The sequence below is a fragment of the Labrus mixtus genome, chromosome 8 (genome assembly GCF_963584025.1).
Source record: "Labrus mixtus chromosome 8, fLabMix1.1, whole genome shotgun sequence".
Lineage (NCBI taxonomy): Eukaryota > Metazoa > Chordata > Actinopteri > Labriformes > Labridae > Labrus > Labrus mixtus.
The window spans coordinates 9,290,596-9,311,781 of NC_083619.1; the positions used below are offsets into that span (position 1 = coordinate 9,290,596).

The 21,186-nt window shown below is 41.0% G+C and overlaps 1 protein-coding gene across 2 annotated transcripts; it reads right to left on the reverse strand.

Annotated features, from left to right (window-relative positions):
• Positions 1 to 944: 944 nt before the first annotated feature.
• Positions 945 to 20,920, reverse strand: wls (Wnt ligand secretion mediator). 2 transcript variants are annotated; one of them, XM_061043455.1, is made up of 12 exons: positions 20,642 to 20,920; positions 14,665 to 14,937; positions 10,269 to 10,393; positions 9,582 to 9,743; positions 9,243 to 9,379; positions 5,880 to 6,048; positions 5,641 to 5,738; positions 5,373 to 5,436; positions 4,306 to 4,449; positions 4,081 to 4,164; positions 3,767 to 3,920; positions 945 to 1,893 (listed from the first exon to the last, which is right to left on the reverse strand). In XM_061043455.1, the coding sequence occupies exons 1-12, from the start codon at positions 20,745 to 20,747 to the stop codon at positions 1,784 to 1,786; spliced, it is 1,626 nt and encodes a 541-aa protein (XP_060899438.1). In that variant the 5' UTR covers positions 20,748 to 20,920; the 3' UTR covers positions 945 to 1,783. The 2 variants fall into 2 exon arrangements, with proteins under 2 accessions (XP_060899438.1, XP_060899437.1); XM_061043454.1 differs by having other exon boundaries at positions 3,752 to 3,920; positions 20,642 to 20,919.
• Between the last annotated feature and the right edge of the window lie 266 nt (positions 20,921 to 21,186).

A 21,186-nucleotide genomic window follows, 5' to 3' on the forward strand; every position in this document is an offset into this window, starting at 1 on the left:
ATATTGTTGTACTGTATGTGATGCAGATATTAGATTTTTTTTCTCTTAAACTATAATAATGAGTTGCTATATTACAGAACTATCCTGCTTTATAGCCTATGTGGTTTTTCTTTTATCCAACGTAGTATAGCTCAACCTTTTTATATAGCTACTTCTCTGACGAACACTTTCAACATACAGTAGATGGCTCTTTATTTCTCTAGTCTACACACACTAGGCTAATTGCGGCACAATGCAACTTCAAAACAGTCGGTGCTTTAGCCTTTATATAGGCTATTATTTACACAGCTTGCCTTGTAAAATGTAGCCTATCCTTGCTCTTGTATAGTTGATATTTTGGCCTATATCCAATTAGGCTAGTTATGTTCCTTTGCTGCACCACCATAATGTTCCCTCTGCGTATTTTCAAGTCTCATCTCTCATTTATCCAACTTTTCAATCGGTGTATCCAACCCCTCGAGCGAAAAACAAAAAATAGAACCCAAACATGGCTTATTCAGAACATACTGAATAAAAAAAAAAAAACACAACGTCCTGTCTCACACTATCCTCTTCCTCTAGCTTTACTGATGAAAAGTGAAAGCAGGCTTGTAGTTCTGTACTGAGCCTCGCGGAGGCGCACTCTCCCTACAAGAACGCATGTTCATATTTAAACCTGCTGGTTGGCCTCCCACACAGAAGTCAGAATTATTACAAAAAGCTGTACAGCCAATGTGTTTTAAGAGTGTATTGTACAAATAAACAAGCCCAGATTCTGTTAGTAGTAACCTACATTTGGTAAAGTTTGAGGAACTTTAGGTTAGAAAAATAAACGGAAACATTTCAGTGACATTTCCTTCCCGTGGTTTAATTTACTTTCAATAACTTAAATAAAATTACAAATAAGGAATTTGGAATTAAAATATAACTGTTGTTCACAATCACCATGACAATACACAATGATGTTAAGTAAAAGGTTGTTTTATTTAAATTATCATATAAAGCAAAAACAACAAACAAACTAAAAGCCATGTATAATAGGCTACAGTCAACTTCAAAACAAATTGATGCATATACTTTGTGAAGCTGAAAATGAGCACTTTATAAAAAATAGATATCTACATTGTAACATAATGAACATACAGTATGCATTTCCCAAAGTGGCTGCTTGGTCTGTACATCTCCCCCTGGTGTAAAGAAAAAAAAAAGACCCCTTGAAAGACAGCAGTACTCAACATGATCTACTTCTCTATGGAAGAATACGCATTTGTGACGAGCTCTTAATGCTTTCACTGTGTAGGTAGTGAAGCAGAATATCAAACCAAGTTGCTAAATGTATCGAAATATCTTGCTGGCTGTCCTTCTCCAGACTCTGGCCTTTACGAAAGTCTACTTTCATCTTCATTTGTTTTAAATCAGGAGTGTGACGGATGCTAATTCGGAACAAATTTGAGTTTCTCTACACAATGTTTTTTGGTGACAAAAGCGTTTTGTCAACTTTTAAAAACACAACAAAGTTCCCAAAAAAATAAAGAAACATAGGAAAAGTATTGTACAATGAAATGAAAAGGACCGAAAGGAGTGTCGATTACATTCAGTCTTGGGTAACATTGTGGCACACAGCTGAATTGTTTTTGCGGGCTAAAGATAACCGTTTTGGAACGGTAGGTGCATGCAAGGTGGAGTGTTGATGTTGAGTGCAAAGGCATGTAAAGAAAAGCCTGTTTGATGACATATATATGAGGGAGGGGATGGTTGGAGCAGTAGGTAGCAGAGCATCTTGTGAAGTCTTACAGTGTGGAATCTACTCCTGGGCCTCTTTTCCTGTCATCTTGTAGAGCTCAGTGGGTCCATCAACATGGGTGATGGTTGTAGTCAGCTGGATGTCCTCTCCGCTGTTTGCTCCAACATCCCCTGCACACATTAACAATTCATTACCACCCTTACCAATAATCCAACCTGAATACGCTACACTAAACGTGAAATCTATTTGGTTCTTGTTCTGCATATTCTTTATTTTCAGTGGATCATAACCTGCAGCAGTACAAAGTCGTTTTCACTTAATTTCATTAACATAAATACTTTGAGCTTGTTAAAAACAGAAGTGAAATCAAATAAATCAACACAGACTGAAACTTGGAGAGAGGGACCCCCTCCCATATAGACAGATTGGTTGACACACTTTAGGGAAAGCTTCCAGCGATTCAAACACCTCTTTTCTCTCCCTGTGTCACTGACGTCAGGAGATGGATGGATGGTTTTCATTACTTCCCTGCTCTCATTCCCCAACCCAAACCCCCCACCCCCCCTCTTTCATCGTGCCTTTCCTCTGTCTGGAAGGAAGCCTGGTGTCCATTAGAATCACCGTCTCAGGCCAAAGAGACCCTGCTTTCCCCTGGGAATCTGGGTCCCTCTGAATCACCACCCTCCCCTCCTCCTCCTCCTCCTCCTCCTCCACAAACTTTAGATGAATAGACAGCTTTACAGCAGACACTCCATCAGAGAGAAGTGAGAGATACTGAAACACTAATGAAACTTTAACTAATGATAAATAAAGTGAGATGGATTATTTAAGTTACTGTTTATTATAAAAATTGAATTAGTCAATAATTGTTGAAATTATTCAAATATTTTTCATGCTTGTTTATAATTTTTCACATGTCAAAAAAAAAACCTTCACGTAAGCCGGACACAATCTAGACTGAATCTGACTTTGAGCAAACACACCAACTGTAACTAAGAAAAGTATATATAAAAACACAAATAGAGTATTCTGAGTAAACATTCATTACATGTCATTCTTATCTATTATTATTTTATCTGGTGTATCTAATGCTTTTAGCTTTTATCTGGCACATGAAGCACAGCTCCAGTGTATTTAAGACAATGTTGATTTACTGTTTCGTCATAAAACTCAAGACATTTGTGGAAAAATCTCTGGAAAAGTTAAGAAATTTGGGCGAGTGTTAAAAAGTAATCATCATGTGACTAAAATGTCATGTAGGCCTATACATTAATATTCAGACCTGATCCCTATTTAAATGTAATTATCTTGGTTCTATCCACCATCACATGTCCAGCTTCTGAGGCATTGGTAGTGTTCCTCCTTTCAGGACAGCAGTTTATTTTTCATTTTAAACAATTAACTACCCTTGTACACTGTTATGACCTCATGTCGCTTTGAAGTCCAAGTCAAAGGTCATGAACATCATTACATCTTTTTTCCATGGGACCTGGGCCTCACTGATTACTGACCAAAAAAAAACCCACGTCTCTAGAACCTTATTCACTGAATGTGGTGAAACTCACTCACATTTTATGTTTAAAAAAAAAAAATCATGGTTTTCCATCTGAAGTCCTCCAGCTGCACATTCTGAACTCTGTAATGTAAGAAGTCATTTTGACGAATACAGAACAGAGGGAATGGACAGCTGCTTCCACTTTGACTGCAGGGATGATGAAGATGGCAGGGATCATGGTTGGGTCAGCCCCAGAGTGCCAGAAACCAAACCTCACAATAAAAGAAACTCTGTACAGTTTCCATCCTCCACTTCAATCTACGTTAGAGTGACTATGTCTAACAATATTCGACAACCCCAGTCGGTTTTTTAAAAGAACATCCAACAGAAAAAACAAATAACTGGCTGGAATTTAACATTAACTGCTACAACTGCTAAGAATTTGAATTTTCTGATCCTGCAACTGAGAGCATTAGCGACTGACCCTCCATCCGTCCTTTTTCTCAACAAAACTAGTAGACTTGTATAGTTACCAGTGATGCACTGACCACTTGACTGGTCGTCTCCGTAACGTTTGTGAGACGGTGCGTAGAGGAACATGATGGCGAAAACGTACAGGTTCCACATGCCGTAGATGCCGGTGAAGAAAGCACTGTTCACCTGCACCGTGTGGTCGCCCCAGTGCCAGTGGCCCTCATTCACCTACAAAGAAAAAAAAAAAAGTCATCACATATTTTTGGTATAAACGTATGGCAGACTCTACATCATGCAAAATAGCTTTTATAGTCTCTGAGAAATACACAACATGCATCTCTTCACTATGGAGGGCATTACTTAGACTTTATGACATCATGTGACTCACCTGACTGATGATGAAGAAGATGACCGTCATCGCAGCACATGCAAGAGTGACCAGCATCAGGAACTTAAACCTGAAAATCAGACCCTGAAGGCCGATAAAAGGGATGTATTAGAAACCAAAAGAACAAACTTCTTACTGCAGAGAACTGCCTTCATGTCCCAATAGCTTTTAACTGGATTTAAAAGGATATATAGGAGCACAATAAGACTTTAGGTTTAAACACACCTCATAGTGCAGGCGTCTGGCCTTGGACATGGCAGGCAGGGACGTCCTCTTGCCGCTGATGTTGCGGAAGACTTGAAACACCATGAAGCAGAGGAAGAGGAAGTAAAGGCAGGCACAGATCCCTGCAACTATGATGAAGGCCATCTGAGGTGATGGCAGTCAAGGAGATAAACCAGGATTGTCCTTAAAAAAAGAGCTGAGCGGTGCTGTATACTGAGCATATAAAGATGTTAGAATTAAAAAAAGTTATCCACAAATGGAATGTAGGGGTACGCCTACCAAGCCACTAGATGGTGACTTTAAACTCACTGGGTATTGCAGGTGATATATATTGGTATATAGAGAACATCTGATGAGAATATGTCACACATTTAATGGTACAAATTGACACACTTTAAATGTGCAGCTGTAAACATAGTAAAAACTGCTTTTAGACATGTGCCTGTAATGTGTCTACTAATACAAACCTTTAGTCTTTACTGCTGTGGAAGGCACTGCCCAAACATGTCAGCAGTGGGACTTATTTAGTTCAGTGTCTAACTTTCTAACCAGGGTCATCAAATCTTTATGTATCCATAAGACCTTTGAGAGTCACGTACACTTTGAAGCCTTTTACCTTTTGATTGAACACTGACATAAATATTACAAAGGACAGGGAAGAGTAAAAGGAAAAAGGTGTTTGGTTTGTTTTTGAGGTGGTGCGCTGATGAATCTCGAGACCCTGAGCAATGCCTTCACATATGGCTTTACTGAATTATTTCTCATCCTATTAGTCAGTTTCCAGCCATAACCATACTAAGACACTTCCCAGACTGCATGAAGCTTGACTCCTAGTAATACTAAAGCAGCACTGTTTTGCTGTGGCTCACCGGTAAGGACACGTTTATTCCTACAAAAAGATCAGAACATAAACATGTTTATTGGCTGCTAAACTGCATAACATGGTTTGTCTGTTTTAATCTCAAAATGTTTTTATTGCATCCATCCTGTCATGGAGCCGTTTTGGCAGACTCTCCATATATATAAATATATGATATCCATTAGGGAAATAAAGTTCAAAAGGATACAGCAAGCTCAGTTCCTACATCAGACGCCCAGATGCTGTAGAAGGGGTTTGTCAGCTGAACCCCTCTGGAGACGAAAGAAAACAAAAAAAAAAAACATCAATATTTTCTCTACCGAGTCTGTCATAACATTATTGACAAAGAAACACATGTACACATCCTTCAAAGATTACTGCATAACACGTTCTATTTTTTCATCTCCTGATATTAACCAATTTCATAAATCAGGTCTCTACTATAAATTATTAAAAATGTAAAAACTCGGGCTCACCTTTCACACATGTCAAAGATAAAGAGACAGAAGGAGCCAAACACGATGGGTCCCACCTGCTTCCAGTAGACTGAGAAACGGTTCCTCTCTGTCTGATCCTGAGAAAAGAAGGAAAACCAGTCTTTGAGATGGGTAATGTCTCACATGGTAAAAACATCATGTGATAGCAAGCAAACCAGCATGTTTGATAGAAAACAACAAACATGTCGATCAACAGCTGAGTGGGCCGGTTACAGTACCATGAGGTGCTCCCCACAGAAGATGATCCAGAAGGAGAGCAGCATGGAGTAGAAGATACCCTGCCTGATGTCTCCAAAAAGAAGCATCCAGGTCCAGTTGAAGCCAACAGAGAACCACTCCACTGGGATGTTGATGAAGGTCATGGAGATACCCAGAGCGAGGATAACCCTGAGGAAGAAGGAAGCCATCTTACAACTCCAATTTTTCACCATCACTACAAACATCTGAGGGAGGTGCTGGGCGATAAAATCAGCTTTGAATGTTGTCAATGTATGAGGGTCAGTAGAACCAAGAGGCATGAAGGTAACAGTGAGAGACAACTCCACTTGTCTTCCTAAGTTAATGGAAATTGTTAGAACAAAACATCACTAATTTGCAGGAAAGAGGCAGCTCATCTAGCTGCTCACCCAACATCCTGTGTTCTAAACATGTTTTTTCAATTTCCACTAAAAGTAATTACTGGGTCAGTGTGTTTTACAAATAGAAAAGATATCTGTGGATAATTCAGCCCAATTACCTTATGTCTGCAGCTCTCCAAGACAAACTGTATCCACAACCGAGATTTTGCAAAACACTGATTTATTCAGTGTTTTAACCCACTTCAAAAAATACTGACTTAAAAATGTGTGATGGTAAACTATGTCTCATTTTAATAAACTATCATTTCAAGTTTAACTTGTAAACTATCTGCTTTTTAATCAGCCTTCATTTATAAACAGGATGCCGCTCTAACTGTCAGCCCTGTCAAATTATAATACGGAATTAATAGAAGTATTGATTAACACAAAATAAATTATATTGATTGTATTTTTGTCATATTTCTCAGCCCTAAAAGAAAAGTTCTCGTTAATGGATATGTGGCATCATAAATCAACTAAACGTGCATGTGTTTAAAGATATCTTGTGACCCTTGCAGATTATCCAAATTTAAAAAGAATAATCAAAAAACAATTGTTATTGTTGTTTGCAATGCAACAACATGAAATGTTGAAATATGATTACAGATCAAATATAAGGATTGAACAAAGAGGTGTAACACCTAAATCTGTAGTACATCTTTTACACAGACACAATCAATAAGCAAGGCCTCTTCTGTGTCTGCTGAATCAGGCTTCTAGATTGTAGGACATTATTTATTATCCATTCAGCTACGAGCACAACCTGCCCCATCCAATTCTAAATGATTTATTAACTTTCCAAATAGCCTCATCATTTCATCCAACCTCACCCAAACATGAAATCAAGACATTTAAAGAGGGAAAAGGGCTTAATGCATTAAGAAACCTCAGCCTAAAGGGAGACCGGATAGAGCTGCTCTACCAAGTGTTTGCAGCAGGTCCCTGCATGCCGTCAGTAGATCAAAGGCGGATTGTAAATAGACAGTTAAGAGGGCAAAACAGACAAAGAGTGCGTCTGAGAAAGCCAGATGGGGAAAAGGCAGCAGACAAGGTAACCTGAAAACACGTGGGTGCCAAAGTATTTTGAAAAGTCTGTGGATAATAAAAGTAACTTAACACAGCTTCGAGGCAAATTCACTCGAGACAGCTCATCTGCGTTGTTCTTTGGAGCAAATGGAGTGAAAACACATTTGACTGGTATGTAGGGAATGTGTCCTGAGTACCATCAACACACACAGGAGAGCTGAGAGTGGTATCAGCCCGTGTGAATGTGTGGAAACAGGAAGAGCTCAGTATGAAAAGTAAAGTTAGAGGTCTGAAACAGAGCTTTACACAAACATATTGACATGTGATAGCAGGAGACACAGTAATAACTAGGTGTAACTAATAACATGAATATTTTCTGCATCATATCTGGGTGAGCCTGTTCCCGTGCCAGTTCTATCATGCATGCTAACATACTGACACATTTAATACAGCAGAGCCATCATTAATACCCACAGATGATGGATGTAGTATCTCAGGGATTCACATTTTTATGAAATACATCTGCACCCGTTTTCACATTGAAAGTTTCCACTCACATCCGTCCTTTAAGTTTAGAGACAGTCTGAGGCTCCCCATCCTGACACCTCTATGGACCAGCATGACAGGAGACTCTGGTAAAGCTTTTACAGCATGAAAAAATCATCTTCTGTCCACAAATAGGGAATTAGCCACACTTCCTGAAACCCTGCTGGTCATATGGGAATAAGAGCCTTCAGCTGGAAAATACAGAGGGAAGGAGAGACTGTGTGTGTGTGTGTGTGTGTGTGTGTGTGTGTGTGTGTGTGTCTAAGTGAGCTGGTGTGTATGGCCTGAATGTGTGTCTGCAGCATGTGTCACTTGAGTGCTAGCTTGCAGATTTTGTAACGTGTTTCACGCTTGGCCTGGCACTTCCTGTGGCGCAGAATGCTGCCTCTTACTGATCTGTCTTCCCAGCACGGCAGGGGGTTAGACAAACACTGGGCTCTAAGCATGGCTTCAGCTTTGCAAAGCATGGCATTCAACCGATCTGCTTCAGGCAGAACGACACATATTTGCTCCTCTAACCTTCATGGGGTTTACTTAAGAAAACATCACTAATGTCTGATGTTTGGAATATATTTTAAGAGGAAATCCAGCCTGTCGAAATCAGAAACTACGAGGCTCTTATCACCTTTTTTTTTTTTACAGATTTTTCTGACAGTTTAACGTGCATTAAGAATGAAAAGTGTGGCCTGATCTTGTTCCTATAAAAATTCCTCCTCAGAAGTTTGATGAACATCATCATCTGCTGAAATTGACCTACTCCGCACAGAGCAAGTTCATTTAATCCATAATATACTTTGCCCAGTAGACACATATTCAGACTGCCATTTCAAGCCGCAATATTTTGGCCCCTGTGACTTTTCGCCTCCAATCTGAATGTCGCGGAGAGGTAATGGGGGGACGATTTGATCCCCCCTCTGTACCGTCTTCAGAGGTAGTTACAGAGACGAGCCTGATTTCAGCAAAGCCAGCAGGGGAGTGCAGCGCTCTGTGTACCTGCATGTCAGACTGTGTGTTTATGTGCCGTGCTTCCACAACACCGGAATGCAAAATGAATTCAGACTGTGACACCAATATTACGCCCTCATGGAATCAATATTAATAAACAAAGACGGGACGACGGCAGACCTTGGTTAAGGCACTTTTACGGAAAAAGAAGCAGTCTGAAAAGGCATATTGAAACCATAACTGTAGGTCCCATCATTCCTTGATACATTTAAATATAGCTAACTGCAGGTCTTCATCTTGGGATGATTGTTTCAGCAGGAAGAAGAATGTTTATAACCAGATCTTCTGGTGTCAAGGGGAACTCAAATGAGCCTCTAAAATCATCAGTTAAAGTGTCAGACCATCTTTAGATCAGATTGGCTACAGATGACGAGAGATCTTTCTTACTTCTCCAGCAGCACGGGAGGTCTGCTCATCAGGGTGATCCGTCTCCAGTACCAGATCATGATGATGAGGATGCTAGGTGTGAGGAAGGTCTTCATGGCAAACCACACTTTGGTGAAGCCGCCGTTCTGGTGGATGCTCTTGGAGGAGGAAAAGAAATCCCATCAGTTTCAAATATGAGTGACCAGTAAAAGACAATAGACACAGCGCTAAGACTAACACAATAAGACTCAAAAAACTAAATCTTTCACTGCCAGAGTGAAGAAAGGACCGTTGACAGTGTGGGCTAACCAGAGTGCCAACAAACTTTGATGTACAGTTTTCAATTGAATGCACACTTACTACAAGACGAATGTCTTTGATTTCTCCGATCCCAACGTTGACCTTCTTACGTTCGTTGACAGGCAGGCGGATGTTTAAGAGATAGTACTTATGGGCCACACTGCCGACCTCCATGAATGGCAGCAGATCACACTCATAGTAACGCCCCTCGTTCTCAAATGTCTGTAAAAAAGACATCATCTGGTTTAGATAACATTTATCTTAAGGTAACGGAAACGTTTCATTCCTTTAATAGCACAGCGGTTAGAGCCTCCACCCCATGTAAAGCAGCTATAGTCCTCGTCACAACGGAGGGTTCAAATCCCACCTCGCCCCTTTGCTGCATGTCATCCACCCCACCACCTGCTCCCAACATTTCCTGTCTCTCTTGAAGTAGAAAAGATAACAAGAAGTTCTGACATCAGACTAACATCAGGCTCCATAATATAACAGTCTGGGACAGGCTGCACCACAAGGTGTCAAAGAGTTGAGATACAGACCTCAGATGGAGAAATTTAGTCCTAATGCCTTCACAAATACTTATACAATCAGCAAAGTATCATTAGAAGTATTCAAAATTCATGTTTTTTACGATACAGGACATCAAAGACAAAAAACAGGTTATATAATGGTTTCTGTGTTCTGTGGAATAAGTTCTTTAAATATTGCAAAGACGTGTTACGGTGCGGCACAGTGTTGTTCCCACACCTTGGTAGTTGTGAAGTTGCAGGTGAGTTTCCTCTGTTCAAACGAGTGAGCCATCTCAGTCCACTCACTGAGTGTGTCGTCTCTGTAGGCCAGGCCCACATCAATGGTGGCCAATGCTCCGTCCTCTGGAAAGAGAAAGCAACAATTATTTTTTACAATAATCTAAATAATCTCCAAGCAGGTGGCCCAGGTTCAAATCCGACCAGTGGCTCCTTTCCCACTCTCTCTCCCTGACTCTATCCACTGTCCTATCGCTCCAATAAAGGCAAACAAATCCCAAAAAGTGTGAATGTGAGTCACTACACATCTTCAAAATACAATTGGTGCAAAGTTATGATAGAGACTTCTAGACAAAACTATAATGTGCAAAGAATAACAGTGTTTGCAGACCGCTGGATAAATTAGTAGTATAAAGTATAAAATTCACTGAAGTAGACAATAATGTTGGTTTGATTTAAGTTCCAGTTTTACCTCCACACTGCACATCTCTTCTGACTGTTATTACACCAGTGATGGGACAAAATGAAGAGCTGATGACAGATGAGGCCTTTTAACTATAAGACCAGCAAAGTGACTGTGCTGCTAGCACTGACATGGAGCATTCTCCAAAACAATCTGAAAACACACAGATCACTTTCAGGTATCATACCCATGTTTTGCGTGGTAACGTCTCCTGGGGGGTTGGAACATTAAATATAAGTACATTTTCTTCATTTTTAAAAACACCCAGCTGTGAGTCTGGTTTAAGTAAAAGAGGTGATCGCTGAGTCACTATCATCAGGGCTTTCCACAAGCAGTGGTCCAAACAGCCCGACTACTCACTTAATCATAGCTTATTTTTCTAATGTTGATTGTGATAAAGACGTTTGACTCACAAGATGCCTGATTCTCCTTTGCAATACTTCCCTTCATGTTAAGAATTAGGTAAGCAAACTCACCAACATATAAAATGTTGTAATTATCAGTGTATGTTAGATTAGTGGCATTGAAATATACAAGAAGCCACCAAATGTGGGTAGGAGCTATGCCCCCGGACCCTGCTAGCTGTCTACTTGTTCTCACTGGCTGACTCCTCCATGCCCTGTGTCATTTGAATTCAAATGAATTTCCATGTAAATATCTATGATGGATAAGTGGTTTGTTCTATCTGTGCAGTGTTGTTTTTATGTTTCTTTAAAAAACAAAGTATAAAAAAACACTCAGCTGTCAGTGGTCTTATGGTCGTTCAAGGCTTGTTTTTGTTTTTAACTAGGTTCTGTTTGATACACTTTTAAACAACATGATTATCAGAGGCAAAATCATTTGTGTGTCAACATGTGGTCCTGCCACCTAGAACGAGTCTAAAACTAAGCATGTAATCATACTCAGAGATTCAGTTTGCTCCCTATGGTGGCCATAATCTATGTTATTTCCTTGTCGACATGTAGTCCAAAAAGACCTTCAGCTGGCCTCCAACAGCCCAGTGATTCCAACAAACTATTAAAACTGCATCTTTAGATCACATTACAAAGCCAAGTGTTCTCTGCTCCAGCCCTCCAGAGTGCCTCTTGTGCCGTTATGAAACAAGCTGGAATGAAGAGAAAGAAACCCAGTGGCCTGTGCTGCGAGAAAGGGAAAAAAAAGCAGAGGAGGGGGAGAGTGAACCAGATGAGAACTGGCAGCCGACTGTCTCCGCAATGCCCTCCTCTCCGCCATTGGTCGAGACAGATGCCCTCGAATGTCGGCTCACTTCATGCAAACATTCCTCTCTAGTCCAGTGGCAATCGCCACGGAGATTAAGCCTCCTTAACAGCTGTGTTATTGCTGGACCAAGGCCAAGGGGTGCCTGGTGCTGTGGTGGAAAGGGGCAGGTGGGTGGAGTGTAATAAGGGCGAGCTCTTCTCTGGGATATACTGTAGAATGTTACAGAAAAGGTAATACAGGAAGAGCTAACCATGAGCTCATTCATCAGACAGTTGTGAAACAGAATCTATAACTTACTACACAGAGAGTGTCAGGATAAAGACAGGTGACTCAGTAGTAGACTCAGTCATATTAAGGTTTTGCCTTTTGCAAAATCATAAATAAAAGGTTTGAAAATTTAAAATTTAGGATTTGGCTTTGCATTGAAAAATGGGAAGGGGTTAAATGAAGTAGCAGAAAAGGTTTAGCAAGTTAGATTCTATCGCTCATTGGTATTCTGCTTTAGTAGTTTTCCATTTACTTATTTTCTTATTGTAAAACAGCCCCGAGGCTTTCCTTGAAATCAAGCTAGCTGGTGCATTTGAGGTGGAGCTTTTACTAGTACAACTTGTCTCAGGAGAATAAAGGGAAAGAAAAAATATACTTTTCAGGGAATAGAAAACCAAATGTTTCAAGGTTGGACTTCAGCAGCAATAGCTGGGTGCCTCCAAAAAAAAAGCATCTCTGGAAGTCAGCTCCAACATTAACTCATTTTTACAGCACCTTGTGTAGCTGAGAAAGATCAAAATGAGTCTGTAGCATCTGGCAGAGATCTACCAGTCTGAGGTCGGGGCTGATTCACTGACTCCCCTGTCTGACAGCCAAGCAGTAAACAACACACACAGCTTCTGAACACATCATGCCAAGTACCAAGAATGTGAGCAAGCAAACCAAGCTGATGACTCTGCCGTCTTTGTGACATGACTGTTTAGACAAGCCAGACCAGAAAGGCTGGGTCATTTAAGATTAGACTGCAAACCTTTGGATCTCTAAACTATGACAATAATCATTCTTTTTCCTGTTTATCAGAATATTGTCAGAAAGGTGGATCTGTATTAGGCCTTCTTCTGCAATGATGAGACTTTACATTCAACATTAATATGCATAGCTTTACATTTTAAACCGTGATGCCAAAGATGTGTCAAAACGCCTTTTCCAGGCTCTCCTGGTATTCCAGTCACTTATTAGACTTTCCAATCATCCTCTCTAATCCCTTCTTTGAGGATCTCAAGCACCCTGCCAGGATATCAAACCCTGTCTTCTTCCACATTCCAGTTACTCCTCCCTTTCCTCTCAGTCAATAGCTGAGATGATGTATGTCTGTTCACCATGGTGGAGAGGGTGGAGGAGCATTATGGGGTTAGAGTAAAAAGTTACTGGAGGATTTCCAGCATAATCAGAGAAACCAGATATCTGATGAAGCCTGGAGACAAAAACCAAGACTCTTTAGCTTATCGGGTTCTAAAGGCAAGCAGAAATGTATCTAAAACTTCTAGTTCAAATGTCTAATTTTTTCCCTCCACAAAGCTTTATGTGTCACTGAACATTAAGACTGTAAGAGGTTTAAAGTGTTCCATAAATACATTTCAGTTATTGCAAACCAATTTTCTTCCCTTGCACAAACACAGTGGAAAGTTACAACACCAAATGTAAAGCCATACTGACGTTCCAACACATCATTTGAATATAGAGACGTATAAAATGTTACATTCTTTCTATCCTTGTAGGATTTCTTCATGATTTAAGACGTCTTGCTTCAATATTTTAATGTTCCTTACAATGTAGAAATTAAAAATGAGAATGCACTATGCATCAAACACCTTGCATATTTCAAAGTGATAAAAAAACATGTTGAAAATGTCCATAATTAAATGTTAAAAATGGGTTGAAGTACACTAAACTGGGATGACCTCACATCCACCAATTCTATGGTTGCATTTCGTTGCTCAGAGGCATCAACCAAGAATGGGTCTAAATTACCTCTCCCTTCTCCTTATACCTGCTATGAGGGTGTCGAGACAAACCCGTCTACGCAACACCCCCCCAGGGTTTTTTTAGAGAGCAAACAGCAGGACATCCATCATTGTTTGCTGCCTTTCATTGGAACAGAAATCCAATCTACTGAAAACGACACATCTCTGGGTTTCACACATGTTCTCCCTCATAGACTGAAATTAAAAACAGAAGACTACATCCCTCAATGACTTCTTGCAACAAAGGCAATTTAAGAAACGTAACATTAAGTTAAAATGGTAGATTTAAATGTCCCTTTCGATTAAAGGCATGTGTGAGTGGTTGGAAGTTACAATGGATGTGAATATTTCAGTGGCTACCTTGGTAACAATCAGCCTCTGCAAATGTTTGTCTTCAGATTGTGAAGAAATAAAAAGTGTGACACATTACTGACACAATTTGAAAAATAAAAACCTCAGACACTGAAAATATGTAGCACAAATTGCACATTCTTTTAATGAACCAAACTTTAAAAGCAGTTAACTAAATAACTACTTTCACCTCAATTTTTTTCGGATTCTCTTCAGATTTCCTTGATGCCAAGTACAATGAAAGAAAGCCTCTGACGAGCATGTTTACATTAGGGAAGACTTTCTTCCTTCTCCTACATCATGAAACACGAGCCGTGTCCCCACCACCGAGAAAAAGTTTAGGTTCTCACCTATTTGATTGTACATCTTAAATGCGATGTCAAACTGCAGGATGACGAGCATAAACTGGAACCAGGGGCTCATCTCGTTGTTATTCATGGGAATGTGGACTGCAAACACGATGTTGTTGGCCTCGATCTTCTTGGCCATGGCCTCGTCAAAGGTACGGATCTTGTCACATTGGTTAGGACCCCAGGGCATAAACCATTTTGTTTCCTGTCGATGCTTGACTGTGTCCACACACTTGGTGGCCAAGTAGTGGACCGCTGTGGTGGGGCTGGGAGCTGGTGAGACAAACAGAGTGGGAGAAATGTTAGACAAGGTGTCCATTTGAAATACTGCAAATAAGTGTTTAGAAAAGTCCTGCATAGCTTAATGTCCACTCAAACTAATACATTGCAAGTCATCAAGTTGGTTTTGAGCCAAATCCAGTCCAAACACCTTGACAATTACTTTAACACTGTTTAGAAATGTCTGGCTTCTCTCTCTCTCTCTCTTTCTTTGAAGTGCTGTGGGGGGAAATTTCCCGAAAGCTCTCAGGCACCAATTACACTGTTTACACTTTGACATTCATGAGCCTGACAAGACTGGTGTTGTGATCCATCATTATCATGCAAACAAAAAAAAACCTGTGGTCTCCTGTTGTAAAAACCGAAGGACTTTTGTCAAAGACATCAGAAAGGTCTAATAGTCATGGTGTTCCCCAAGGCCTGAAGCTAAACCCACAGGTATAGTCTAAACATCCTGTAGCAGAGATCACATTGGACATATTGTGCGTTCTGGGTGAGCCTGTTTGATTGGCTATGAGCTGGGATTGTCCCAATATTTTGTCATCATCAGGTACAATAAAGTCCAGTCCTTTTACGAGTTAAGCCACCTATATGGTAAACAAAACCTGAGCTGCCTTCCATGAGAATTCATGTTACTTTACTTTCTTTGAAGTTTTTTGGTCAAAGGAACACAACACAACTGAACAAACAAAGACAAAAATCTGTACAAGTCATAGGCGATATTTTCCGTAACATTTTGAACAAGTACTTTTCTGATAGCAACATCGAAATCTGCAATTATAGTTAAGCACAAACTTTCATTTGAGTGTTCTGTAGACGAGACACTTACTGAATACAATGAAATTACAGTTTATAAGTGAAAGTTTATCACAACCAGACTCATCTTTGTGAAAAATCTTTCCATATGTGCCTTGTCGATCAAAAAAATAATCATCATTAACTATTTTTAAGGACAAACAACATTTCTGTTATTTTTAGAAGCACACATGCCCGTTTGACAGGTGGGTTGAGCTTATCAAAAGGGACAGATAGCTGATTAGCACTCTTTGGGTGTTGGCATGCTGGTTGGACCAAAAAGCATTTCAAGACATCACACTGGGATTTGGAAATAAATGGATCCTCTCTCTCTCTTATGTACATGTATGTATGGCTTAACAGTTTAATAGACAAAGAAAATCCCCAGATTATTTGATTTTAAAACTATGGTTGGTTGAAACTCTGTAACAGAGGTGTTGATAAAATGACTTTGGCTGTAAGTTTGTCAGAGCGGAAACGGCCAATCAAAGGGACATGAAAGTATGGGACCACTTGGATGCTTCCCAGAAACATCACATCACCTAAGCAAAGATGTAAGTAAATAAGCACACCCCCCCCCCCCCCCCTCCCCTGTTTGTATCAGAGCCAGGGCAATAGCTGCTACTGCAGGCAATGACTACAGACTTTTTAAGTCTGAGTCTGACCTTTTAAAAAAACAGAAAAAAGAGCCAACTAATATCCCACCCTCCATTTTATCTCATCCCCTTACATCATGAACATTGTTACTACATGACAATGTAGTTTGTTCTGCAGACATTAGAGTGCCAAAACTTACAATGTGAATGCTCATTTGTGTGTCACCAGAACAATAACCTTTGTCATACAGGCAAACGACTTTTAAATACCTAAATAAGAACAATGACTTAAAAATGAGTGTGCAGTTGTTTCCAATTAGTTTGAACAAATTACAAGAAAAGAACAGCAGAAATATCTGAGTCCTGAATGGGCCATGTTGTTTGTAACCTGTCTAAGACTCCATAAGATGTAATTACTGTTGAGTATGCCTGTGGGGAATACTGACTCATAGGGTAAAGATGAAAGCCCAGTGTTTTTTAAATTCAGTCCATGAAAAGATGTGGGACATATCTGAGGAGACTTGGAGCTGTAATCACTGTCAAAAGGTGTTTTCTGCAAGCACAGACCTGTGAGGAGCAATACCTTTAAGGCTCTGACACATCAAACAGACGGCAAAGAACTAGTGGCTACGAAGGCCTCATGTCTTGGCCAAGAAGTTGCACTAGAACACACGGCAAAGACTACAGCAGACAACCCACCAACAAGTACGTTCTGCGTGTGTGTGAGGGGCGTCGGTAGCTCGTTGTTATGATACGAGAAGACCATTTTCACACCGCTGTCGCGCACCACTCGTCTTATAGTTAGCCTACTTATCGAGAATAATGTCTGATAAAAAGTTGAAAATGGCAGTGGCGTCGTCAGCCATTGGTCTTAGTGGAAAAAGAAAAGAAGAGGCGGTGGCGGTGGCAACAAATAAGGATAGGTGAAAGCAAGGATACTACAGCGGCATGCTCATTGGGCTTTAATCTAATCTGTGTCGAGAGCTGGAGATAAAAGAAACCTCCGAACAGCCAATCAGAGAGATCCCTCTCACCGACCGCCGACACTGATTCACCATGTCCGCAAAAACTAGGGTCAGCTCACCGACGGTCCAACTAGGACTATGGATTGATAGAACAGTTTGTCCTGGTCACTGTTCTGAAAATCAAATCAAATCTTTTCACTCATAACAGATCTCTTGTGGACACTGTACACACCCATTGGTGAACAGACACTACACACAGTCTCACAATGCTATCGCTAAAAAACTATCAACTGTTTGTTACCCTCAACATTCAAGTTTGTTAGAAACAGCGTAATGATTATCTAAAAAGTGAAATGCAGAATTGGGACACTAGTTTCAGTTGCAAATTAGACCATCTAAAAAAAATGCCAGTGGTAGAGATGGTTCCTGAACCATCAAGGGGAACACATCTGGAAGGGTATACTTAGCCAGGGATGTCTCAGCGATTGTGTCATGACCGTGAAAGGACACAAAAGTGCGGCTTAACTTTTAAATCGAACAGGATGCATGCAGTAAGTTGGGCTGCACAATATAGCAATTTAATTGTCTAGTTAATGCACATTTAACACATGTTTTTCCACAGCTTCCTAAACAACTCAGATGGAATTGTTACGGATAGTTCCAAAACTAAGGACTAAGACGCAATGAAAGGAAAGGGTGCAAGAGTGGAAAGAACTGAGACGTAGCCATGGAGTTGGCTGATACACAGTCTGACTCCAGAAGGATTACAAAGATGATACAGTATGGGTGGCAAACCACTGGTAGCCATCAGACTGTCATACTAATAATGTTATCCCACCCAAATTGCTTTTTTTTTCAAACATTTTTGGAAGTTAATTGGCTTCACATCAGGTTTCATCAAATCTGGCCAAATCTTCAAGGCAGCATGGTCTCAGTCTGAACGATTGTACATTGTTAGATTTGTAGGGGTCTTTGAGTGGAGTGGGTCTTCAGCCAGCACTAGTGGGGCCTCTCTATCTTCACTTCCAGTACTGCCAGGAGACAATGGTCTTGTTGGAATAGGGGGAAAGCTGAACGTAAGCTGAGAAAACTGTTACAGCAGCATTATTCATGTTCAGACAGGTAGTTGTATCAACTGAATGATTTTTAACAAGGAATTGTGGCCCAATTGCTGCTCAGGTGGATTTGTCTTGCAGATGATGTAGGTCTGATCAAGAGTTTTTCAATAAATAAGACAAACAACTCAGACCTCCAGAATAAGAGCAAGTAAAGCCGTTTTCACAAAAGCTACAGATATTGATCTGGCTGTTCACATATGCACCACCTCACAGCGGTGAGGCGGGGTTGGGGGGGGGGGGGGTCTCCTGAGGATGAGGTAACAGAGTCCTCTATACGATGCTATAATGAGAATATTTGTCTTTATATCAATGCTACATGTAGTTCAACGGAATCACACTATCCCCAAAAGAGCGGATAAGAACATACTAACAAACAGAAAACATAATGCATTGTAGCGGTCGCATGCATACACTGTGCACTGTGCAGCAGTCGCAGTATGCAACCGTCACTCCCCTCTCTCATTGGCTCGAGGTGAATTCTCCTGCTGCATTCTCACATCAGCTCAATCAGACTTGCTGCAGGTAAAAAAACTAGGGGTCTGGCTGGAGAAACTCAGGGTGAAGTCAGAACATAAATGTGTCTGTTTGCATTCACACACAGCTCCTCCTGGAAATATCAGGAGTTTTCTGCAGGTGTGAAAAGCCCTACATGTAAAAGTAAGAACACAATCTGCATTGTCTGACCCTATTACTTATCAGAACATCTTAGCAAATCCTGTCAATTGCAAAAGAGTGCGATAGGTTGGCCACTTTACACAACGTTTATCTTACAGACGCTCCACACACAGTCATAAAACTCATCCACGGCTATCTTCAAGGAATGTTCAACCGTTTACAGCTCTGTAGAAATAATAAACGAAGCGCACCTACACTCAGAGAAACAAAGACAACTCACAGAACTGAATTCAACCTAGTTATCTGAAACCTCTTGCAGTTCAATTACATAGTGACCCTGTGGGTTTGTCAGCACCCGGGCTCCACCAGTCTCCGTCGCAGTGTGTCCGGAATAATGGCCACCCCCCTCAGTCTGCTGACCCCATGCCGTGTCCCTGGGTTTGTGGGGAAACAAGGGGAGAAAAACCCCTTTCTACTCAATTACCCCTGCCGCCCTCGGCCACCAAGCAAACACAAAGGAATCTGGCTTCATTAAAACCATCTCAGCCAGGGACTCATCAAACCAGCTAATTTATCACAACCAGACACGTTTGAGTGAGACGGACTGTGGGGACACAGGACACACACACACTGGTGGATGGTTTCCAGATCCAGCCCTAAGGAAAAATAGGCATCTCTCACATGGACTTACATTACACACTTACACATTTTTTTGTCAACCATGTGTGTGTGTGTGTGTGTGTGTGTGTGTGTGTGTGTGTAAGTGTGTGTGTGTGTGGGTGGGTGGATTTGAAGAAACTTGACAGCAACTCCAATATAGTCCCGTAAGGCAATATGCAACTTCGACAGTTGAATGCATTTGTGTGTGTGTGTGTGTGTGTGTGTGTGTGTGTGACTGTCTGTATTAATGCAAATGAAACAAGGGAAAGAGGGTAGAGGGGGAAACATGAATGCAGTACCCGCCAGGCGATAGGGATTTGGGGAGAAGGACAGGAAGAGGAAGGAGTGAAAGAAAGGTAGAGATGCTGCCTAGGGCCCCACACATCAGACAGACATTATAGACTATACGGGAGGTGGGGGTGAGGAGGAGGAGGAGGAGGAGGAGGAGAAGGGGGGGGGGGAGGTAAAGAGAGAGAAAAAAGGGTGGTGGAAGAACATTCGAGTTTACTATTTATTAGTGTAAAACCAAAAACGGCCATTTAAGAGTAGCCTAGCCTATATGATAGAAAAAAGGGAAAGGAAAAAAAACAGAGTATGATGTCCTCTGTTATTTTTAGACGAGGAAAATGAAGCCATCGGTCGTGGCATGCAGGCAGCAAACACCTTGGTACAAAGCAGTGATTTAGCAGAGGTGTCAAAGTGACTCTTTTCAAAGCGCCGCATTGTTTGTGAACGACTCGGTCAAACACACGTAATAAAATACACCTTAAATTAAGCGTTTACCGTCCTTCCTAGCTTTCTTTTCAACACTTCATATATTTTAACATGCAGCCATTTAACGAAGACACCTACAACAAACTTTGAGCGTTTAGGCTCCTCGTTATTGTCTGCATTTCAACAAAGACAAACGTGAGCCGTAAAGATGATAAAAGTACAAATGTAAACTTACCAATTAATCCGCCGACCATGAAGGCAAACGCCTGGAACAAAAGCAGAGTAACTCCCACTATCACCAACTTTTTGGTGCTCATATTTTCAATAATAGCCCCCGCCATTGCGAAGGAAAGGTCGGCGCAGAAAATATCAAAACGAGCGAGAAACAAACAACAATGTGGAAAAGAGACGAAAACGACGCATCAACGACAAGTAGGAAGGGAAGCTGGGCCCCCTCCACCGCTCTGCTTCAGCCTTTTCAACTTCGAAGGAGGAAAGAAAGAAAAAAACAGGAGTCACATGACCGAATAGCACTCAGCTTTATCCCCGAACAGCCAACACCAGACCGGGAAAGGTCTGTGGAGCGCCACCGCATTGCAATAGAGGCTGCTAATGCAGGTTACCGAGCCACTCACTGCTTGTCATAGCGCCCCTGTTGTGCGGGGAAAGCTGCAGCCTCCAGGGCTATTTAAAGGACGATTTTGGAGGTCCTACTTCATGTTTAGTGTCCGATAACCGTCAACACATTGTTCTTCAAATTCTAATTTAGTTTGAGTACAA

Bases quoted from the DNA above. Each gene is read 5' to 3' on its own strand.
- wls (XM_061043454.1), bottom strand. From the start codon at position 20,747: ATGGCGGGGGCTATTATTGAAAATATGAGCACCAAAAAGTTGGTGATA. The intron at 4,165-4,305 runs GTGTGTTTAAAC...ATCGGCCTTCAG, and splicing joins CCAGACGCCTGCACTATGAG to GGTCTGATTTTCAGGTTTAA. The intron at 3,921-4,080 runs GTGAGTCACATG...TTTTCTTTGTAG, and splicing joins TCTTCTTCATCATCAGTCAG to GTGAATGAGGGCCACTGGCA.